The sequence below is a fragment of the Lithobates pipiens genome, unplaced genomic scaffold, assembly GCF_037356315.1.
Source record: "Lithobates pipiens isolate NorthernLeopardFrog02 unplaced genomic scaffold, aLitPip1_a1.2 Scaffold_16, whole genome shotgun sequence".
In the NCBI taxonomy this organism is placed as follows: Eukaryota; Metazoa; Chordata; class Amphibia; order Anura; family Ranidae; genus Lithobates; species Lithobates pipiens.
Window position 1 is genome coordinate 626,242,102 of NW_027507748.1, and position 18,572 is coordinate 626,260,673.

Below are 18,572 nucleotides of genomic sequence, written 5' to 3' on the forward strand. Positions count from 1 at the left end.
TCTATAGCACAACTGTAAGCCCATCCCCACATGCCAAGGTTCTAGGTGTAGTCCTTGACTCTGAACTCTCCTATAAGCACCACGTCCAATCACTGTCCAGATCTTGCTGCCTCAACCTCCGCAACATCTCCAGAATATGCCCCTTTTTAACCAATGACTCAACAAAGCTCTTAATTCACTCGCTGGTCAACTCTCACCTCGACTACTGCAACTCCCTTCTCACTGGCTTACTTCTACATAGTCTATCACCTTTTCAAACCATCATGAATGCTGTTGCCAGACTCATCCACCTTACCAATCGCTCTGTGCCTGCTACCCCTCTCTCTCAATCCCACTGGCTTCCGCTCACCCAATGAATTAAATTCAAAATATAACTACTACTTACAAAGCCATCCATAATTTAGCCCCCAGCTACATCACTAGCCTAGTCTCTAAATACCAACTTACTCATTCTCTTCATTCCTCTCAAGACCTTCTGCTCTCTAGCTTCCTCGTCACCTCCTCCCATGCTTGCCTCCAGGACTTTTCCAAAGCCTCTCCAATCCTATGGAATGCCCTACCCCAATCTGTCCGCTTATCTCCTACTCTTAGCTTTTAGACGATCCCTGAAAACCCTTCTCTTCAGAGAAGCCTACCCTACTCACCTAACCACTGTTTTTTCATTTTCTCCATCAGCTCATCCCCCCCAGTTATTACCTTTTGTTTCCACTTGACCCTCCCTTCTAGATTGTAAGCTCTAATGAGCAGGGCCCTCTGATCCCTCTTGTATTGTAAGTGTACAGTCTGCCCTCATGTAAAGCACTGCACAAACTGTTGGCGCTATATAAATCCTGTATAATAATAATAATAATTTGGGCACCGATTTCTAATTTTTATGTCGTTTGTAAAATCATCAGAGATATTTTGTTATCTAATTATGACCTGTTAATAATGCTGTCTAATAATATTATTTTTCACCTTTTTCAGGGTCATTTATAAGCTACTAGCATCTAAAAGTGAAAGCATCCGTGTGCAGGCACTAAAGGTCCTGGGGTATTTTCTCAAGCACCTAGGCCACAAGTAAGAGTGCAGAATACATCTTGTGTGTTGTATTCGTGGTATGATTGCTGGTTTCTGCTTTGTTCAATTTAGCATGTTTATGGTTTTAGATATCAACTGTAATTTAATTTGAAGGCAAACCACTTCCTTTCTCTTACCTTGTGATTTAATTTATTTGGTGTTTGTGTGTACATATTGCTGACTCTGCTGGCTATCAGTAGATGTCTGGAGTGCATTATTATGTGATTAATATTTTATTTTTATCCCTATGGCAGACGGAAAGTTGAAATCATGCACACTCACAGTCTCTTCACATTACTTGGGGAAAGGTTGATGCTCCATACCAACACAGTCACTGTTACAACATACAACACACTTTATGAGGTAAGATGTTCTGTATAACCTACTTCTGATCTGTATTACACATCGCTGTGCTCAGGCACATCATATTTCAGAATGCCTCTGCAAACACAGCCGACACTGACAGTTATCCCTCAAATGTTTGCCTTTGACACACCTGTTTGGGAACCCTTCCCATTTATCAGCATGCAGCAACAGCTCTGACGAAGGGGGTGTCCCTGTACCCCCAAAACACATTGGCTCGATGTACTTGTTTCTATTTTCAATAAACATCTTCTAACTCACCTTCCTACTTGTATCTCATTGGACATTGGGCACTCCTTTCTACTCCCATTTCCAAGTCTGTGTGTGCAACGACCCTAAGGCCATACCCCAAGGAAGCAGCCCAAGCCTCACTGCCACCATCCTTAAATTGGGCACAAACCCATGGAAGGGATTTCTTCCTACTCGCCCACGTTATTACCCACTCATGACCAGTGACTGATCAAGTCAGTCCAGTGCGATCTCCAATGCTAACAGAATTCAGAACTGATACCTCCTAGAGGAACAATTGTTGCCACTGGATTGGTAGAACGTCATACTCGCGTTTAAAGCTAACCTATTTATAATGTTGAAGTTGCTATTGAATTGGTGATCTAACCGAAGTACAAAAAATTATTTGTTGTCTGTACCAGCTCTAGCTAAAAGTTTTATCTTTTAGTTATATATTTTTTTCATTTTGGATAGAGTGGAGAGGGATTTAAACACCTTTTTTTTTTTTATTGCTGTCTGTGCCTGGGTGATTTGGCCTCTCCATTTGTCCTGTTTAGTGTTCTTACTGAAAGTGAAAGAAAATCCCAAATTTTGGGCTGTCACCATAAAAGGGATAAAGGGGAAATCTTCTAATTCGGACAATAGTTTTGATGACAACCAGGAATGCCCTTACTTTTTGTTTCAGCTAAGGGACAGATCATAAAGGGAAATTTCTTCAACTGGACACAAATGGCAAAAAAAAAACCTGACAAGGGTTATAACTCCTCCCATACAAGTTTTGCCTTCCGTTCTACTTTAGGTCAATAAATGCCATGCTGTGCCTTAGCTTACCGCCACTATTTTATTACTATGAGCATGAACAGAAGCAAGGGAAGTTCCTGTTGGTTCATATTGGAAGACCCGATCGAGTTCTGCTTGGCTATTATGTGCTGGCAAGGTGTGTTCTTGTACAGCTGTTTTTGTGGTTTAATCCCTCCACATGTCTATAACCCATGGAGATTCGGAAATTTGCTGGATCTAGAATTTTAGGGCAATTTTAGAACCATTCTATCAGCTATTGAATATGTGGTAATCTGCCTCTACTGTTTATTGTTTTTGCTGTCAAGCAACTGTGTGATTAACACTGAAGTGGAAATCATCAAGAATGACTTTGGTTGGCATGAAGGTGATGTTGAGTAATTTCCACAGCAACTTCAATTGTTGGGTTGTTGGAAACAGGAACATGATTAAAACAGCAGGACATGGAGTGCTTTACACTGGGATTTTTTCCAGATGAAAACTGATGGGAAGATTTCAAAATTGCCAAGTGTATGGATTGCTTGCGTTTTCTATAGAAAGGGTTGTTTTCTTTTCTGGAATTGTATTGGGCTGATATTTCTGTATGTTCACATTTTAGATTCAGGCATTGTTTTCCAGAACTGTTCTTTACATTAATGATCCTGGAACACACTTGACAAATGTAATGTCACCTACTTCTTGTTTTAGTACATTATATACTTTTTTAGCTGTAGAACTGTTAATGTCTATGGAAAAATTATTTTTCCAGACCAAACAGTAGTAGTAAAAACCCAGTACTCATAAATGGTGGACGCTGAGGAAAAAAGACATACCAATTCTTAGATGTTATGGCTGCATTATATATATATATATATATAAAAATTGTAGCCTTTCTTTCTAAGTCTGTTGTTTTTCAACAAAACAAGCTATCCTGCAGCTGTAGCAGTTAGAGGGCTGGAACAAACCATTTATCACAGACAGGACACTTACAATGGCCAGCTTTTATTTATTTATGGAAGAACTTTATCTAAAATTAACAAAACTGTTTGCTGTAATTTCTTATAAAGTGTTAGCGTGAGTTTGGCTTCAATTCGTTTACTGTATCTATCTGCTAGTACACCTCGTTTCTCATTCGTCCACAGTGGGGACACTCTAATACAGGAGGTATGTTACTCTCCAGATTACCAGGTGCAAATAGAGTGGAAAAATCCTTAAAACTGAAACGATTGCAGCCACCTAATCTAATGATTGGTAAGCTGCAATATATTACATTTTTGGTTTGGGGTTTAATACCTTTTTAACATGAGGCAACAATGCTACTGTCAGCAAGATCTGTGTTCTAGAAAAAACAAATATTGGTTGACTCTGTCTAAACATTATGTACAACCAAATCCATTGGTTGCAGATAGAGAGCCCATAGCTTATATTGGGTATAAATACAACCACTCTGTCTATTAGGCTAGTTATAGGACAGAAAGTTGGGTCTGCAAAACTGTTTATTACCCAGAGGGCTTTTATCCACTTTAAGGGTCAGTTTGCACTTGTCGGTTTTCCTACCCTAAACAGGACCAGACAGAAGCTAATTAATTTGCCAAGCACATTTGCTCCATATTTTATTTTCATCTTGTTTAGTTAAGCTTTAAAAATAAAAAAATAGAGGCTGACTAGTTATCATGTACAGTGGCTCCATATTTTGTCTGCTTCAGTTTTAATACATTTCCCTCATTGAAGGGAATTTTCAAAGACTGCGGCAGTCAAAATCTGAAGCCTTTATGCATGGCAACCAGATGAATTCCAGGAATTCGGTAACTTTGTAAAAAGTGTAGGCACACTTTGACTTGAGTCCAATTAGGTGCATGTCACCTCTGGACTTATCTCTATTATATGTTACGTTTTTTTTTTTTGCACTCCTGGAGGACACACTCTGGGATCTGGGAAGCACACACTGCAACTATGCCCACCCTTCCCCTCTGCTGCCCATTCACAGGAGCCTTTGTATTTTGTGAGTTCACATAATACAAAGCCTTCTGTGAATGGGCAGGAAGAGGGGGGAGGCAGGAATAGCAGTTCCAGGGACTCTGCCCTTGAAGGAACTGAGACCACAATGAGAGCAGCATTGGAGCTCTGCAAGTTTTCTTCCTGGAGCACAATAAATCAGATGTGAATATTTGAGTCTACAAGGAGGCAGGCAAATTGTTATACTTAACTTATGGTATGCCTACAGTTTTTATAAACTACCCCAGTTCTTGGAATTCTGCTTTATTCCAGAACTAAAAGCACAAATACTCACTCATGCTCCAAAGGTCTGACACCCACAATGTCCCACACCTCCCGCATCTTATTTGGGTGCAGTCTTTAGCCGTCTTGATTGGCTGGTGTGAATGACATTACTCATACTGCCACTGTTAACGCTCTCATGGGCTGCTTCAGGTTCATTTGGCAGAGGATTGCGAACAGGCAGGTAACTTTATTTTATTTCAATAATGAGCCGATCTACAATTTTTTGTAGTTTGCATTCAGTTCCACTTTAACGGAACAAGCTGGAGAATGAAGCTGATTGGTTACTTTGTACATCTGCTCCAGATTCTGTCACAATTTTAGTAGTCTCCTCATTCATTTTAATTTCAAGTAGAAAACCCATTATTTCCAATGTGGCTAGTTCACATCTTTGCACTGTTGTTTTGTGTGTAGACAAAAGAAACTCCTAAAAACGAATTTACTTCTAAATATGCGAGTTATGTTACGCACACTGCAATGCATAGGTGTGAATGGGCCTCATTTGGTATAACAGTTATGTGGACAATATGTTCTATCAGAATTTTTTAAGGAACGCTCAGCTGACTGGGAACTCAGTACAGGTTTTCTTTTTGACTTATTATACAGGATTTATGTAGCGCCAACAGTTTATGCAGAACTTTACAATATAAAAAGTTGACAATACAGTTATAATAGATAAAATACAAGTGGATTAAGAGGGCCCTGCTCAGAAGAGCTTACAATCTAATTGGGTATGACAGGTGGTACAAAAGGTTGTAACTGTGGGTAATAAGCTGATGGAAGTGGTAAAATATTAGTTGGAGACGTGATAGGCTTTCCTGAAGAGGTGAGTTTTCAGGGATCGCCTGAAGGTAGCAAGAGTAGGGGATAGCCACACCAGTGGAGGTAGCGAGTTCCAGAGGATGGGAGAGGCTCTGGAGAAATCCTGGAGACGAGCATGAGAGAAGACGAGGATGTCTTGAGAGTAGGAGGTCTTGAGAAGAGCGGAGAGGATGGTTTGGAGGATATTTGGAGACAAGATTGGTGATGTAGCTCGGGGCAGAGTTGTAAATGGCTTTGTATGTTGTGGTTAGTATTTTAAATTTTTATTTTGAATTAATTCGTTGGGTGATTGGGAGCCAGTGTAAGGATTGGAGGAGAGGGTTGGCAGACGCTAAACGGTTGGTAAGGTGGATAATTCTGGCAGCAGCATTCATGATAGACTGAAGAGGGGATAGTCTATGGAGAGGCAGGCCAATGACAAGGAAGATACAATAACATTGAGTAACATTTCTTTACAGCATGCATACAGTAAAGAAGACATTTCTGGAAGATGTCCAATATATAACCCATTTGGTGCTCTGGCTCACACATTATTGCATAGCTGTAAACGCCAACTGTCCAGTCATTGCATATGACTTATAAATATAGATCAGTGTATAGAAGGTTTTCATATCGCTCTTCACTGCAAACGAGATGCTCCCCTTCGTTCTCCCAGTGCAGCGTGGACTCATGACATAAGCTGCTCTGTAGACACTGTGAAAAATAAGCTCTATTAAGCTGTCCCCACTGAGCCTTATGCCAAATTGGATTTAACTGCTGATTTCTGTAGTCTTTAGTTTATTCTTTAGATAAAACCAAGAGCAGATTTTAGTGCAGCGCTCACACTGTTATATGGTGTGTCTGTACAGAGATTTTATTTTGCTACATGGAAGTTTCAGCATTTTTTATTCATTGGGATACAATGTGGTAGAGTTCACAGATTCATTCTGCAACAGTAAAGCATGATATTGTACTCTTCACAAAGCTCTAACTATGAAAAGCCCTTACTTCATCATTTGTGCTGCGTCGCCTTTTGTTTTGGTATCATTATATCTACGTTTGTGCTTTTGCTTTGTTCTGAATTTGCTTGTGGCAGATGTTTAACTTTTCTTGGTGCCACGGTGTCATTGTTTGTTTAAAGATGCCGGCACCAATAGTTTATATCGTCTACTCTGATTTTTTTATTTATTTTTTAACAGATAAGAGACATATATTCTGAGTTTGAACAACCTTTTACACTAATCTGGAACTTATATTTTGTCTTAATTTTTATCTGCATCATTTTGAGTTTTAATTACTTTTATAAATCCATTATTCACTACATTTCGTAATATTATATCTTTAGTAAAGTAAAAAAACAAATGCAGATTGGTGGCTCTAAGTGATGCCTTTCAACGTCGGGGTCCCAGGTTTGATGGAGTTTGTATAGTCTATCATTTGCTTCCCCCATAACTGAAACATATACTGAGAATCTATTACATCCCATACAGAAGTGGCTCTGGTAGGTTGTCGTCTGCTCTGTGTTTGTAAAAGAAACTGTGCTGGGGACATTGACTACTTTACAGGGCTTACCCCAAAGTAAATCTAAAGCTAAAACTTAGATTTTTCATGCTAGAAGCAGAGGTGGAAATTGTTAAGCTTCAGAATGGCAAAGATGTTTTTATTACAAATTATGTGAGCAGACTGCAGTTGCTCTTTAAATATGAAGTCAAGGTAAGATCTATGTTGCATATTTACATTGGTCCAGCTTAGCACACTGTAAGTATGCATTTCTCATACTAGGAGCTACTGGAGAATCTGGCAATCACTTTAGTAATCAGCTACTGCAGTGAGATCTGATCTTCTGGGTTCTGTGCCGAGTGGCCTACTCTCTGCATACTGACCCCTCCCTCAGCACTGCTGCCATTCACAGAACACCTTGTGTTTTACATGAATACAATGTGTTTTTTAATTTGAGGAGGAGCAGCGACTTTGAGATCTCCACCTCTTCCAATCAGAGAACATAAAAATAAATAAAAAGGTGTTCTGAGGATGGTGGCATTGCCAAGTGTGCAACCCCATGTTGTTAATGTGCAGAGGGGAAGCTGCTTGACACTGGATCCGCCTACTACTACAGTGATTGTCAGGCTTCCTCAGCTGCCCTCAGATATGAAATATACATGTGAACATCGATCCAAGCTGGACCAATACACGTATGCAATAAAGATCTCTTCTGGCATTCAGGAAGTTAGAGCACAAGGAAATCTCTTCAAAGTGGGGAAATCCACTCTTAGGCACTTGTGGCCAGTGCAAGTGTCCACAATGAAAGACTTTTCCCCAAATATTATTATTTTGCCAAGGATCAGTAGAGTGGATTTCTGAAGTGAGTTTGCATACAGTAATAAATATCTGACAGAAGCTATGATTTCTCACCACTATCCAAATCTATTAAAAACAATGTTTTTCTTTATCATACACTTTAAGAGACCAAGGGGTAATGTGACTTTTTCACAATGTGGGGCTGGAGTTGCAGCCTACAGACCCTTCCAGATGCATGTTATAGACGTCAAAGCGAACCCTTCCCAAGTACGCTATTAGAAGACAATGCTCACTTCAGGGTCCCAATAGATCCAAGTAAGAAATCTGATAGTATCGGTGCTGAGGCTCCAAGTGTCCTCTTCATCACTTGTACTGAATGCAAATAAATGTAAGGAGCCGGCAACTCTAAACATTCGTGTTCAAATCTTTATTCGCTGATGACAGATAAAAGCAGCTTATGTGTTTCCGCCAATGGCCTTAGGCAGGCCATAGGCGGTGCACATTTCTTTCCTGCAACCCGTAAAATTTGCATGATTCCCTCATTTAACCCAGACAGTGCGTACCAGAGAATCCCTCTTGCTGAGCAATTGTCTGCTCCCGGCAACTTGGTACATTCAACCTGCCCACACACAGTTTGAACCATCTATGAAAAAGATTTTGGTGGGGACAAGAGAGTTCCCAGAAAGCAAAATGAAAGGGAAGGGTCAACCACGGCTTATGGTACAAAAATATATGGTAGGCTTTATTGAAATGTAAGGGGGGGGGGGGGGGGGGGGGTTAATAGACAAAAGTTGAAGTATATGCAAGGAAAACAGTGTATCCTAATTAGTACAATTCATCTTACTATACTCAACCAAAAAATAAAAACATAGTCCTCGTTTTATCCAGAAAGGGATGGCACTGTAATGCCACCTATGGTTTGCTAGTTAGGTAATAAAAAGTAAAGTATTATCTTGTATTGAAGAGTGTCAGCAGTGGCACTGCAATGAAGTAGCAGAATATATCCACAGCTGGGATAGTCCTCATGCAGCTGGATCAGTCCATATTTCAGAATCTACATACATAGATAAAAGATCGCAGCAAACCATTAGAAGCTTCAATGCACTAGGCATATTTGTTAGACAGCAGACTCAAGTTGAAAGACAGCGTTCCAAATTGTTAATACATCCAAATCATGAATGAATACCACATTATCTGTCACATTATCTCTCTTTGTGGAATATGTAGCCTGCAAGGGCTACATTGACGTTTCATGCACATCCGTGCACTTCTTGTTCTAAAGAAGTGCACGAAACATCAACGTAATCCTTGCAGGGCCCAACAGCAGGCTTTAAGCATGCCCTCCAATTCAGTAATGTAAGGCGTTTTCCCTGTGACTTACTACATTTTTGGCACCGTACTCTACAGCTTACTTGCGCATAACCAACGGAAAACTGGGTTCCGGACCTCTATCTGAACACCTGACCGGTCATGTGACCACACACCACGAGGAACTACCTCCTGGAGTGTCTGATAGAGCGGAGCGACATGTTGCTGCTACACACTGATCGGTGCCAATGACCGGTTTCAGAGCCACCCCATGCCTAGCAGAGAGACTGTATAAACCGATGCCTGAAGCGGTGAAAGCCCAGCTGGGCACCCCTTTCGCTATCTACTTCCAGCCTCTTAATCTGCTGTCGTTTTTCCTCCATCCACGGAGGTTTGATTGACACATGAGGTATTGGTGAACTGTGAAAATCCTCTCTTGGGTCCAGGTCAGTAAAGGGCTTCAATTTATTTTTTTGAAGTCCTCCATTTCATTTTCAACAAAGAGACAGATAATGTGACAGATAATGTGGTATTTATTCATGATTTGGATGTATTAACTATTTGGAACGCTGTCTTTCAACTTAGGTCTGCTGGCTAACGAATATGCCTAGCGCATTAAAGCTTCTAATGGTTTGCTGAGACCTTTTATCTATGTATGTAGATTCTGAAATATGGCCTGATCTAGTTGCATGTGGACTATCCCTGCTGTGGATATATTCTGCTACTTCATTGCATTGCCACCGCTGACACTCTTCAATACAGGATAATACTTGACTTTTTATTACCTAACTAGCAAACCATAGGTGGCATTACAGTGCCATCCCCTTCTGGATAAACGAGGACTATGTTTTCCTGCCTGCAGGAGCGCTCTGCATTTTTATCTATATTAATTTCTGCAGCATGTTTTTATTTTTTGGTTGAGTATAGTGCGATGAATTGTACCAATTAGGATACACTGTGTTCCTTGCATATACAGTGCCTTGCGAAAGTATTCGGCCCCCTTGAACTTTTCAACCTTTTGCCACATTTCAGGCTTCAAACATAAAGATATAACATTTTTATTTTTTGTGAAGAATCACCAACAAGTGGGACACAATTGTGAAGTGGAACGAAATCTATTGGATTTTTGAAACTTTTTTAACTAATAAAAAAAATGAAAAGTGGGGCGTGCAAAATTATTCAGGTCTGGACTTTGACTTGGCCATTCTAACACCTGGATACGTTTATTTGTGAACCATTCCTTTGTAGATTTTGCTGTATGTTTGGGATCATTGTCTTGTTGGAAGATAAATCTCCGTCCCAGTTTCAGGTCTTTTGCAGACTCCAACAGATTTTCATCCAGAATGGTCCTGTATTTGGCTGCATCCATCTTCCCCTCAATTTTAACCATCTTCCCTGTCCCTGCTGAAGAAAAGCAGGCCCAAACCATGATGCTGCCACCACCATGTTTGACAGTGGGGATGGTGTGTTGAGGGTGATGAGCTGTGTTGCTTTTACGCCAAACATATCGTTTTGCATTGTGGGCAAAAAGTTCGATTTTGGTTTCATCTGACCAGAGCACCTTCTTCCACATGTTTGATGTGTCTCCCAGGTGGCTTGTGGCAAACTTTAGACGAGACTTTTTATGGATATCTTTGAGAAATGGCTTTCTTCTTGCCACTCTTCCATAAAGGCCAGATTTGTGCAGTGTACGACTGATTGTTGTCCTATGGACAGACTCTCCCACCTCAGCTGTAGTTCTCTGCAGTTCATCCAGAGTGATCATGGGCCTCTTGGCTGCATCTCTGAAAAGTCTTCTCTTTGTCTGAGCTGAAAGTTTAGAGGGATGGCCAGGTCTTGGTAGATTTGCAGTGGTCTGATACTCCCATTTCAAAATGATCGCTTGCACAGTGCTCCTTGGGATGTTTAAAGCTTGGGAAATCTTTTTGTATCCAAATCCGGCTTTAATCTTCTCCACAACAGTATTACGGACCTGCCTGGTGTGTTCCTTGGTCTTCATGATGCTCTCTGCTCTTTCAACAGAACCCTGAGACTATCGCAGAGCAGGTGCATTTATACAGAGACTTGATTACACACAGGTGGATTCTATTTATCACCATCAGTCATTTAGAACAACATTGGATCATTCAAAGATCCCCTCTGAACTTCTGGAGTGAGTTTGCTGCACTGAAAGTAAAGGGGCCGAATAATTTTGCACGCACCACTTTTCAGTTTTTTATTTGCTAAAAAAGTTTAAAATATCCAATAGATTTTGTTCCACTTCACAATTGTGTCCCACTTGTTGGTGATTCTTCACAAAAAAATAAAAATGTAATATCTTTATGTTTGAAGCCTGAAATGTGGCAAAAGGTTGAAAAGTTCAAGGGGGCCGAATACTTTCGCAAGGCACTGTACTTTAACTTTTGTGTATGTATTAACCCCCCCTCCCCCCTTTCAATAAAGACTACCATATAGTTTTGTACCATAAGCCGTGGTTGCCCCTCCCCTTTCATTTTGCTTTCTGGGGACTCTCTTGTCCCCACCAAAATCTTTTTCATACAGTTTTTTTGCTTTATTGGGCAGCTATCCTGTTTGTTTGTGACAAATCGGCTGCTACTCTATTAACTTGGTGAGAGTGTATTTTTTTTTTATCTCTTTTTGTCTTGAACCATCTATGACCCTTCCCAAATACCTGAACAACCTTTAGGAAAGTGTTTCAGGAGAACCTGATGTTCATACTCCATGTTGTGTTTTGTTTTTTTAACCACTTGCCGACCGCCGCACGACGATGTACGTCGACAGAATGGCACGGGCAGGCATAAGGGCTTACATGTACGTCCTTGCCTGCCCGGGAGGCATGTGATGCGGGAACCCGCCGCGCATTTGTGGCGTTCCCTAATCGCTCCAGTGTGAACCCAGCCTAATAAGCGATCGTTTTTCTGATCGCTGTATTAGTGTCACAGGTGACGCTAGTTAGGCAGGTAGGTATTTAGGTTCGCCGCAGCTTTTTATAGCGCCAGGGACCCCCATATACTACCGCATAAAGCCCCCTGATTGCCCCTTTCACCAGTGATCACCATATAACTGTTACAGGTGACGCTGGTTGATTAGTTATTTTTTTTTATAGTTTCAGGGCACCCGCCATTTATTACCTAGTCTCACTAGTGTACCCCTAAATTTAGGGGTGTCTACTTTCCAAAATGGGGTCATTTGGGGGGGGTTTGTGCCATCTTGGCATTTTATGGCTTTCAAAACTGTAACGCCCTTAGAAATCCTGAAGGCAGTGCTTGGTTTTCGGGGCCCCGTACGCGGCTAGGCTCCCAAAAAGTCCCACATATGTGGTATCCCCGTACTGAGGAGAAGCAGCAGAATTTATTTTGGGGTGTCATTTCACATATGCCCATGGCATGCGTGAGCAATATATCATTTAGTGACAACTTTGTGAAAAAAAAAAAAAAAAAAGTTTGTAATTTTCCCGCAACTTGTGGCAAATTATAAAATATTCCATGGACTCAACATGCCTCTCAGCAAATAGCTTGGGGTGTCTACTTTCTAAAATGGGGTCATTTGTGGGGGTTTTGTGCCATCTTGGCATTTTATGGCCTTCAAAACTGTAATAGGTAGTGAGGAGTGAAGTCAAATATTTACGCCCTTAGAAAACCTGAAGGCGGTTCTTGGTTTTCGGGGGGCCCGTACGCGGCTAGGCTCCCAAAAAGTCCCACATATGTGGTATCCCCGTACTCAGGAGAAGCAGCAGAATTTATTTTGGGGTGTCATTTCACATATGCCCATAGCATGTGTGAGCAATATATCATTTAGTGACAACTTTGTGAAAAAATAAATAAATAAATAAAGTTTGTAATTTTCCCGCAACTTGTGGCAAAATATAAAATATTCCATGGACTCAAAATGCCTCTCAGCAAATAGCTTGGGGTGTCTACTTTCTAAAATGGGGTCATTTGTGGGGGTTTTGTGCCATCTTGGCATTTTATGGCCTTCAAAACTGTAATAGGTAGTGAGAAGTGAAATCAAACATTTACGCCCTTAGAAAGCCTGAAGGCGGTGCTTAGTTTTCGGGGCCCCGTACGCGGCTAGGCTCCCAAAAAGTCCCACATATGTGGTATCCCCGTACTCAGGAGAAGCAGCAGAATTTATTTTGGGGTGTCATTTCACATATGCCCATAGCATGTGTGAGCAATATATCATTTAGTGACAACTTTGTGTAAAAAAAAAAAATATATATATTTTTTGTCATTATTCAATCGCTTGAGGCAAAAAAATAAAATATTCAATGGGCTCAACATGCCACTTATCAATTTCCTTAGGGTGTCTACTTTCCAAAATGGGGTCATTTGGGGGGGTTTTGTACTGCCCTGCCATTTTAGCACCTCAAGAAGTGAGATAGGCAGTCGTAAACTAAAAGCTGCGTAAATTCCAGAAAACATACCTTAGTTTGTAGATGTGACAACTTTTGCGCAAACCAATAAATATACAATTATTGACTTTTTTTTTTTTACCAAAGACATGTGGCTGAATACATTTTGGCCTAAATGTATGACTAAAATTGAGTTTATTGGATTTTTCTAATAACAAAAAGTAGAAAATATCATTTTTTTTCAAAATTTGCGGTCTCTTTACGTTTATATCGCAAAAAATAAAAATCGCAGAGGCAATCAAATACCATAAAAAGAAAGCTCTATTTGTGGGAAGAAAAGGACGCAAATTTTGTTTGGGTACAACATTGCATGACCGCGCAATTACCAGTTAAAGCAGCGCAGTGCCAAAGTGTAAAAAGACCTCTGGTCATTTGCCAGCAAAATGGTCCGGTCTGAAAGTGGTTAAGAAAGTGATTTACATAGCTAGCAATTAACGGGCATCCAAAACACTTCCCAATGCTTGGTGAATGCTTTTCAAATATATCATCCCTTGATAATCACACAAGGTATTTGGTAAGCTTTTGAAAAAGCCAAAGATACAAAATATACCAGGTGAATTAGCCCGTCATTCTTTAGTAAGTGTAAAATATATACTGGTTAGGATGTTTATTAATAAAGGCCTGATTAAAGCAACCCACCAAAGCTTTAAACCAAACCAAATAAAAGTTAGCAGATCTCAGTGTCTTTCTTTCCATTCTAGGGTCTGTGTGATGGGTCTGAAGATCAGTGGTCTTCCTACATGGGTACATGGTTTTCCTAGGGTGTCTCTAAACAAAAAATGTAATATATTACAGATTAACAGTCTTTAGGTGGCAAGGCTGCACTATTATTTTTATGTTTAACCTTGTGATTCTATCAGTAACGCACAAGAAACAAGATAGGCCAATGGAACTCCACCCCTCACCTATTGTCCATGATATAGAAGGGTGTGGTTCTGTAGTCCTCCGACAACAATATCAGTGACAACCGTCGACACAAGTAGAGAGCACAGAACGTTATTGGCTCACAAGATTTCTGGTATAATTGACAAGTATTATTTAACGTACCAGTTATAACAAAACCCTTTCAAAAGTATAGTTAACAAACCATAAGGTAGCAGATAATTGCAGGTTAATTAGAGTTAAATACATGGGGTAGGGTTTACATACCACCTCAGGGTCAGTAGTAACGTTTAATATATGTGTATATGCTGTTGCTGCCATCATTATATGTAGGGTATTTGCCATTCCATGGCTCCATGGGTCTATGAATTATAGTGGTGTTCCAGTATGTCATGTGGCAGATTTATATTTCTGGTTTATACGCTTGTGGCAGTCACAGTACTTCGGGTTTTCATGTGAAATAGTCAGCTATTCCTGGAATTTGCCCTAGACCTTCTTTTTCCTGCTAACCTGAAAACTCCCTTCTAATGATGTATCACAGAATGCTAATGTAGTCCCGAATGCAGCTGTAGTACAGCCGGCATGATTATGTTTGATATCGATTTAGTCAAATCACAAAGTGCAGAGGAAACTAGTTTAACTCGGAACAGATATGCCTGTAACAATTATGTAGTGTATGACAGTGAGAGGAATTGGTGACATTAATCTTAATAATTCCATTGTCGTTAAGTTCTTAGGGCCATCATGTAGCCAGGCAGGCAGACGAAGAAGAGGCTGCTAAAATACATTTGTCTGTTTTTATCTCTTAAAGGAGAACTCTGTGTAGTTTACTAGGTAAAAATGCTTTGCAACACCACAAAGACAGATGTATTACTATACATCAGGGATATGCAATTAGCGGACCTCCAGCTGTTGCAGAACTACAAGTCCCATGAGGCATAGCAAGACTCTGACAGCCACAAGCATGACACCCAGAGGCATGATGGGACTTGTAGTTTTGCAACAGCTGGGGGTCCACTAATTGCATATCCCTGCTATATAGTATGTAAGTATGCATTTTTATAGGGTTTGCTTTGTAATATGCAAAATTATTGAGTTCAGGTCTTCTAATGCATGGCTGTCTTGTGTACCGATAATCACTACATCAGCAGCATTGCTGTCTCGTGCACTGTAACTTCTCTGATGTACAGAATAAAAAATAATGAATAATTATCACGGAAACAGGAAGCGCTTATGTAGAATGTAATTTTCTCTAAGCAAATGCCAGGCAACTTTGGCTGTTTTCCAGAGAGGTGTAGTGTTTATTGGATCTTGGCAATAGATGACAAGTTCAACAGAGTATATACAAAATTCTACAATAAAATAAGAAGCCTTAAAGTAAAACTAAAAGCATTTTTATTTTTAATTTTTTCGGATAAAGTAAGGGAGGGTCAGTTATATTTTTGCAATCTAGATCCCACGGGGGGTTATTATTATTATTATTATTATTATTATTATTATTATTCTCTCCAAAGTGAAGGGATCCCTGGTTAGCCATTGGAATATTTACCCTCCATGTCTGCTCCAGGTGCATTGAATGGAAATTTTGGTACCGAAACCAAAAATTCAAGATGCATTTGGCCGAAAGTGAAATATATATATTTTATTAATGTGTATTATTATATATAATTGTATTATATTCAACCTTTTTAATTCATATCAGGATTTTAAATGAATATGAGATTATTGTGGCTGAAAATCGGCATCTTTAGAGCAAGAAAAGCTCAAGAAAAATGCATCCCTTTAAATTCTATGTATGTCTTCACACTGGTTTGTTGTGCTTCCATTGTGGTGTTAAAAATCTTACTTGCTGCATTTTTGGTCACTTAAAAAACCACACCAAAAAATGCACCTCCCCATTGAAATGCGTTGAAAACACAGCAAGGACACATTACTTAAACACCTGTGTTACGTTTTTGATGCGTTTTCTGAGTCACATGACCTATGAAAAACACGTATAAGCATAGTAAAATTGTGGTAAAATCACAGCAAAATCATGTGCATTTTCGGGGCGATTATATTCACCTTTTTTCTCTATTGGCAAAATGCCAAAAAACACTATTTTCAGCTGCTGAAATTTCAGTGTGTCTCTATTTACTGCTCTGGTGAAAACCCAAAGTTTGGGATTTTCTTTCTCTTTTGATGAAAATGGTAAACAGGACAAATAGGGTGAATCTCCCTAATGGGGCCCCGGGCAGCAATAAAAACTGACTGGTGTTCAAATTTCTCTCTACAAAAAAAAAGGTTTTGCCTTATATATGATCTACTTTAAGTAGTCCCCTTCTGAAAACAAAGTAGTTCTGTTCCTATTTTAGTAAGCATATAGATACTCCACACACCCAGCGCTATATGTACAGTATATATATGCACTTATGTGTCAGTGGGCTGATCGAGAAAAAAAAAAAGCCCACAGGCGAGGTGTATTAAAGCTGGCCATACACCTATAGATTATCTGCAGATTTTCTATGGTTAGATGGAAAAAGTGATACAGATTTCTCCATGTTCACTAAACTGTGTGGATGGAGGAATCTCCCACTTTTTCCATCTAACCATAGAAAATCTGCAGATAATCTATAGGTGTATGGCCAGCTAAAGGAATCCAGCACACTGTGCTATTGCATTCTTACATCAGGACTCCTCCCTTGTCAGAATACACTGATAATGATCAAGAGATGTTTTTCAATATTCACATTCAACAGAATTCTATCATTACGTTGACTTCTGCCGAGCGGAAATGGCCATATGTGGATTGAAATTTGGCCCTGCTAAAACTGGACAAATTTCGATCCACCTAATGGCCAGATTTATACGGGAGGGGTTTCTGATTGGCTGATCTGATGATTGCTTTGATGTCACATTAATGAAAATAATCAAATGTTTGCATCCTCTATCATGGGTTTCCTTTGAAAAAAAAAAAAAAAAAAAATCCCTAATGCAGTTTGCATTGTGTGTATACAGTCAGACGAGTTCTTTCTGACATGGAAAACAAACATCACAGGTCCAACTGGTCAGGAGGTTTATCACAAGGAAGGCCTAGTTAGCATATGATTCATGTGTCTTTACTCATCAGCTACAGAACTTCTTGCCACTATTTGCAGTATATATTTCTATGCACGAACACAGTAAATATACCTACCAATCCTACCAAAATCCTTACGACATGCTACACCATGGGGGTTATTTACTAAAGGAAAATCCACTTTGCACTGCAAGTGCACTTGAGAGTAAAGTCGCTGTAGATCCGAGGGGGACATGCAAGAAAAAAAAAACAGCATTTTAGCTTGTACATGATTGGATGATAAAATCAGCAGAGCTTCCTCTCATTTCAGATCTACCCCTTATATTTAGAGCGACTGCACTTCCAAGTGCACTTGTAATGCAAAGTGGATTTGCCTTTCTTAAATAACCGCCAATATGCTTTAACAGCAAGCTCTTGCTGAGATTCAGGAGTTATTTTTCAAATGCACAGGTCAGTCTTTCGTTATTGAGGTCTCAAAGCGCTCAGCCACCTGTCAACAACTGGGGATCAGGTTAAATCCACTGTTTCAGCTGCTGACTGCTGCTGTTAATGCGTTATTTCAAGCCGGCTATCAGAGTACAACAGCTGCAGTGGCAAATTCACCCATTCATGCTGTATTGAAGTTATCTGTTATGACCCCTACACACCAGTGGAATTCCGCTCAAGCTTGGCTTGCATACACGGTCACACAAAAGTTCTCTGAACTTTCGACCGTCAAGAACGTGGTGATGTACAACACTACGACGAGCCGAGAAAATGAAGTTCAATACTTCCGAGCATGTGTCAAATTGTTTCCAAGCATGCGTAGGAATTTTGCGCGATCAGAACTTTTTCCGTCTGAAAAATAGAGAACCTGCTCTCAATCTTTTGCTAGTGGAAATTCCACCAGCAAAAGTCCGATGGAGCATAAACACAGTCGGAATTTCCGACCAAAAGCTCACATCGGACTTTTGCTGGCAGAATTATCCGATCGTGTGTATGGGGCATTCGTTTTCTTTCATTGTGTGCACATTTGGAAAGAGAAATGTCTATCTGTAGCCAGCTTTAGGCTATGTTTACACTTATGCTTGGGGTGGTAAATACACATGGTTTGGGTGCATTTTTACC

At 40.0% G+C, this 18,572-nt stretch overlaps 1 protein-coding gene across 9 annotated transcripts in view; it reads left to right on the forward strand.

The window, feature by feature from the left end:
- Window positions 1–18,572, forward strand: part of NBEA (neurobeachin) — a 901,556-nt gene that overhangs the window by 337,146 nt on the left and 545,838 nt on the right. For all 9 annotated transcript variants that reach the window (XM_077484128.1, XM_077484132.1, XM_077484134.1 and 6 more), the window contains exons 17-18: window positions 967–1,059; window positions 1,314–1,422. In XM_077484128.1, coding sequence (XP_077340254.1) covers window positions 967–1,059; window positions 1,314–1,422 — 202 coding nt within the window. The remainder of the gene's footprint in view (window positions 1–966; window positions 1,060–1,313; window positions 1,423–18,572) is intronic.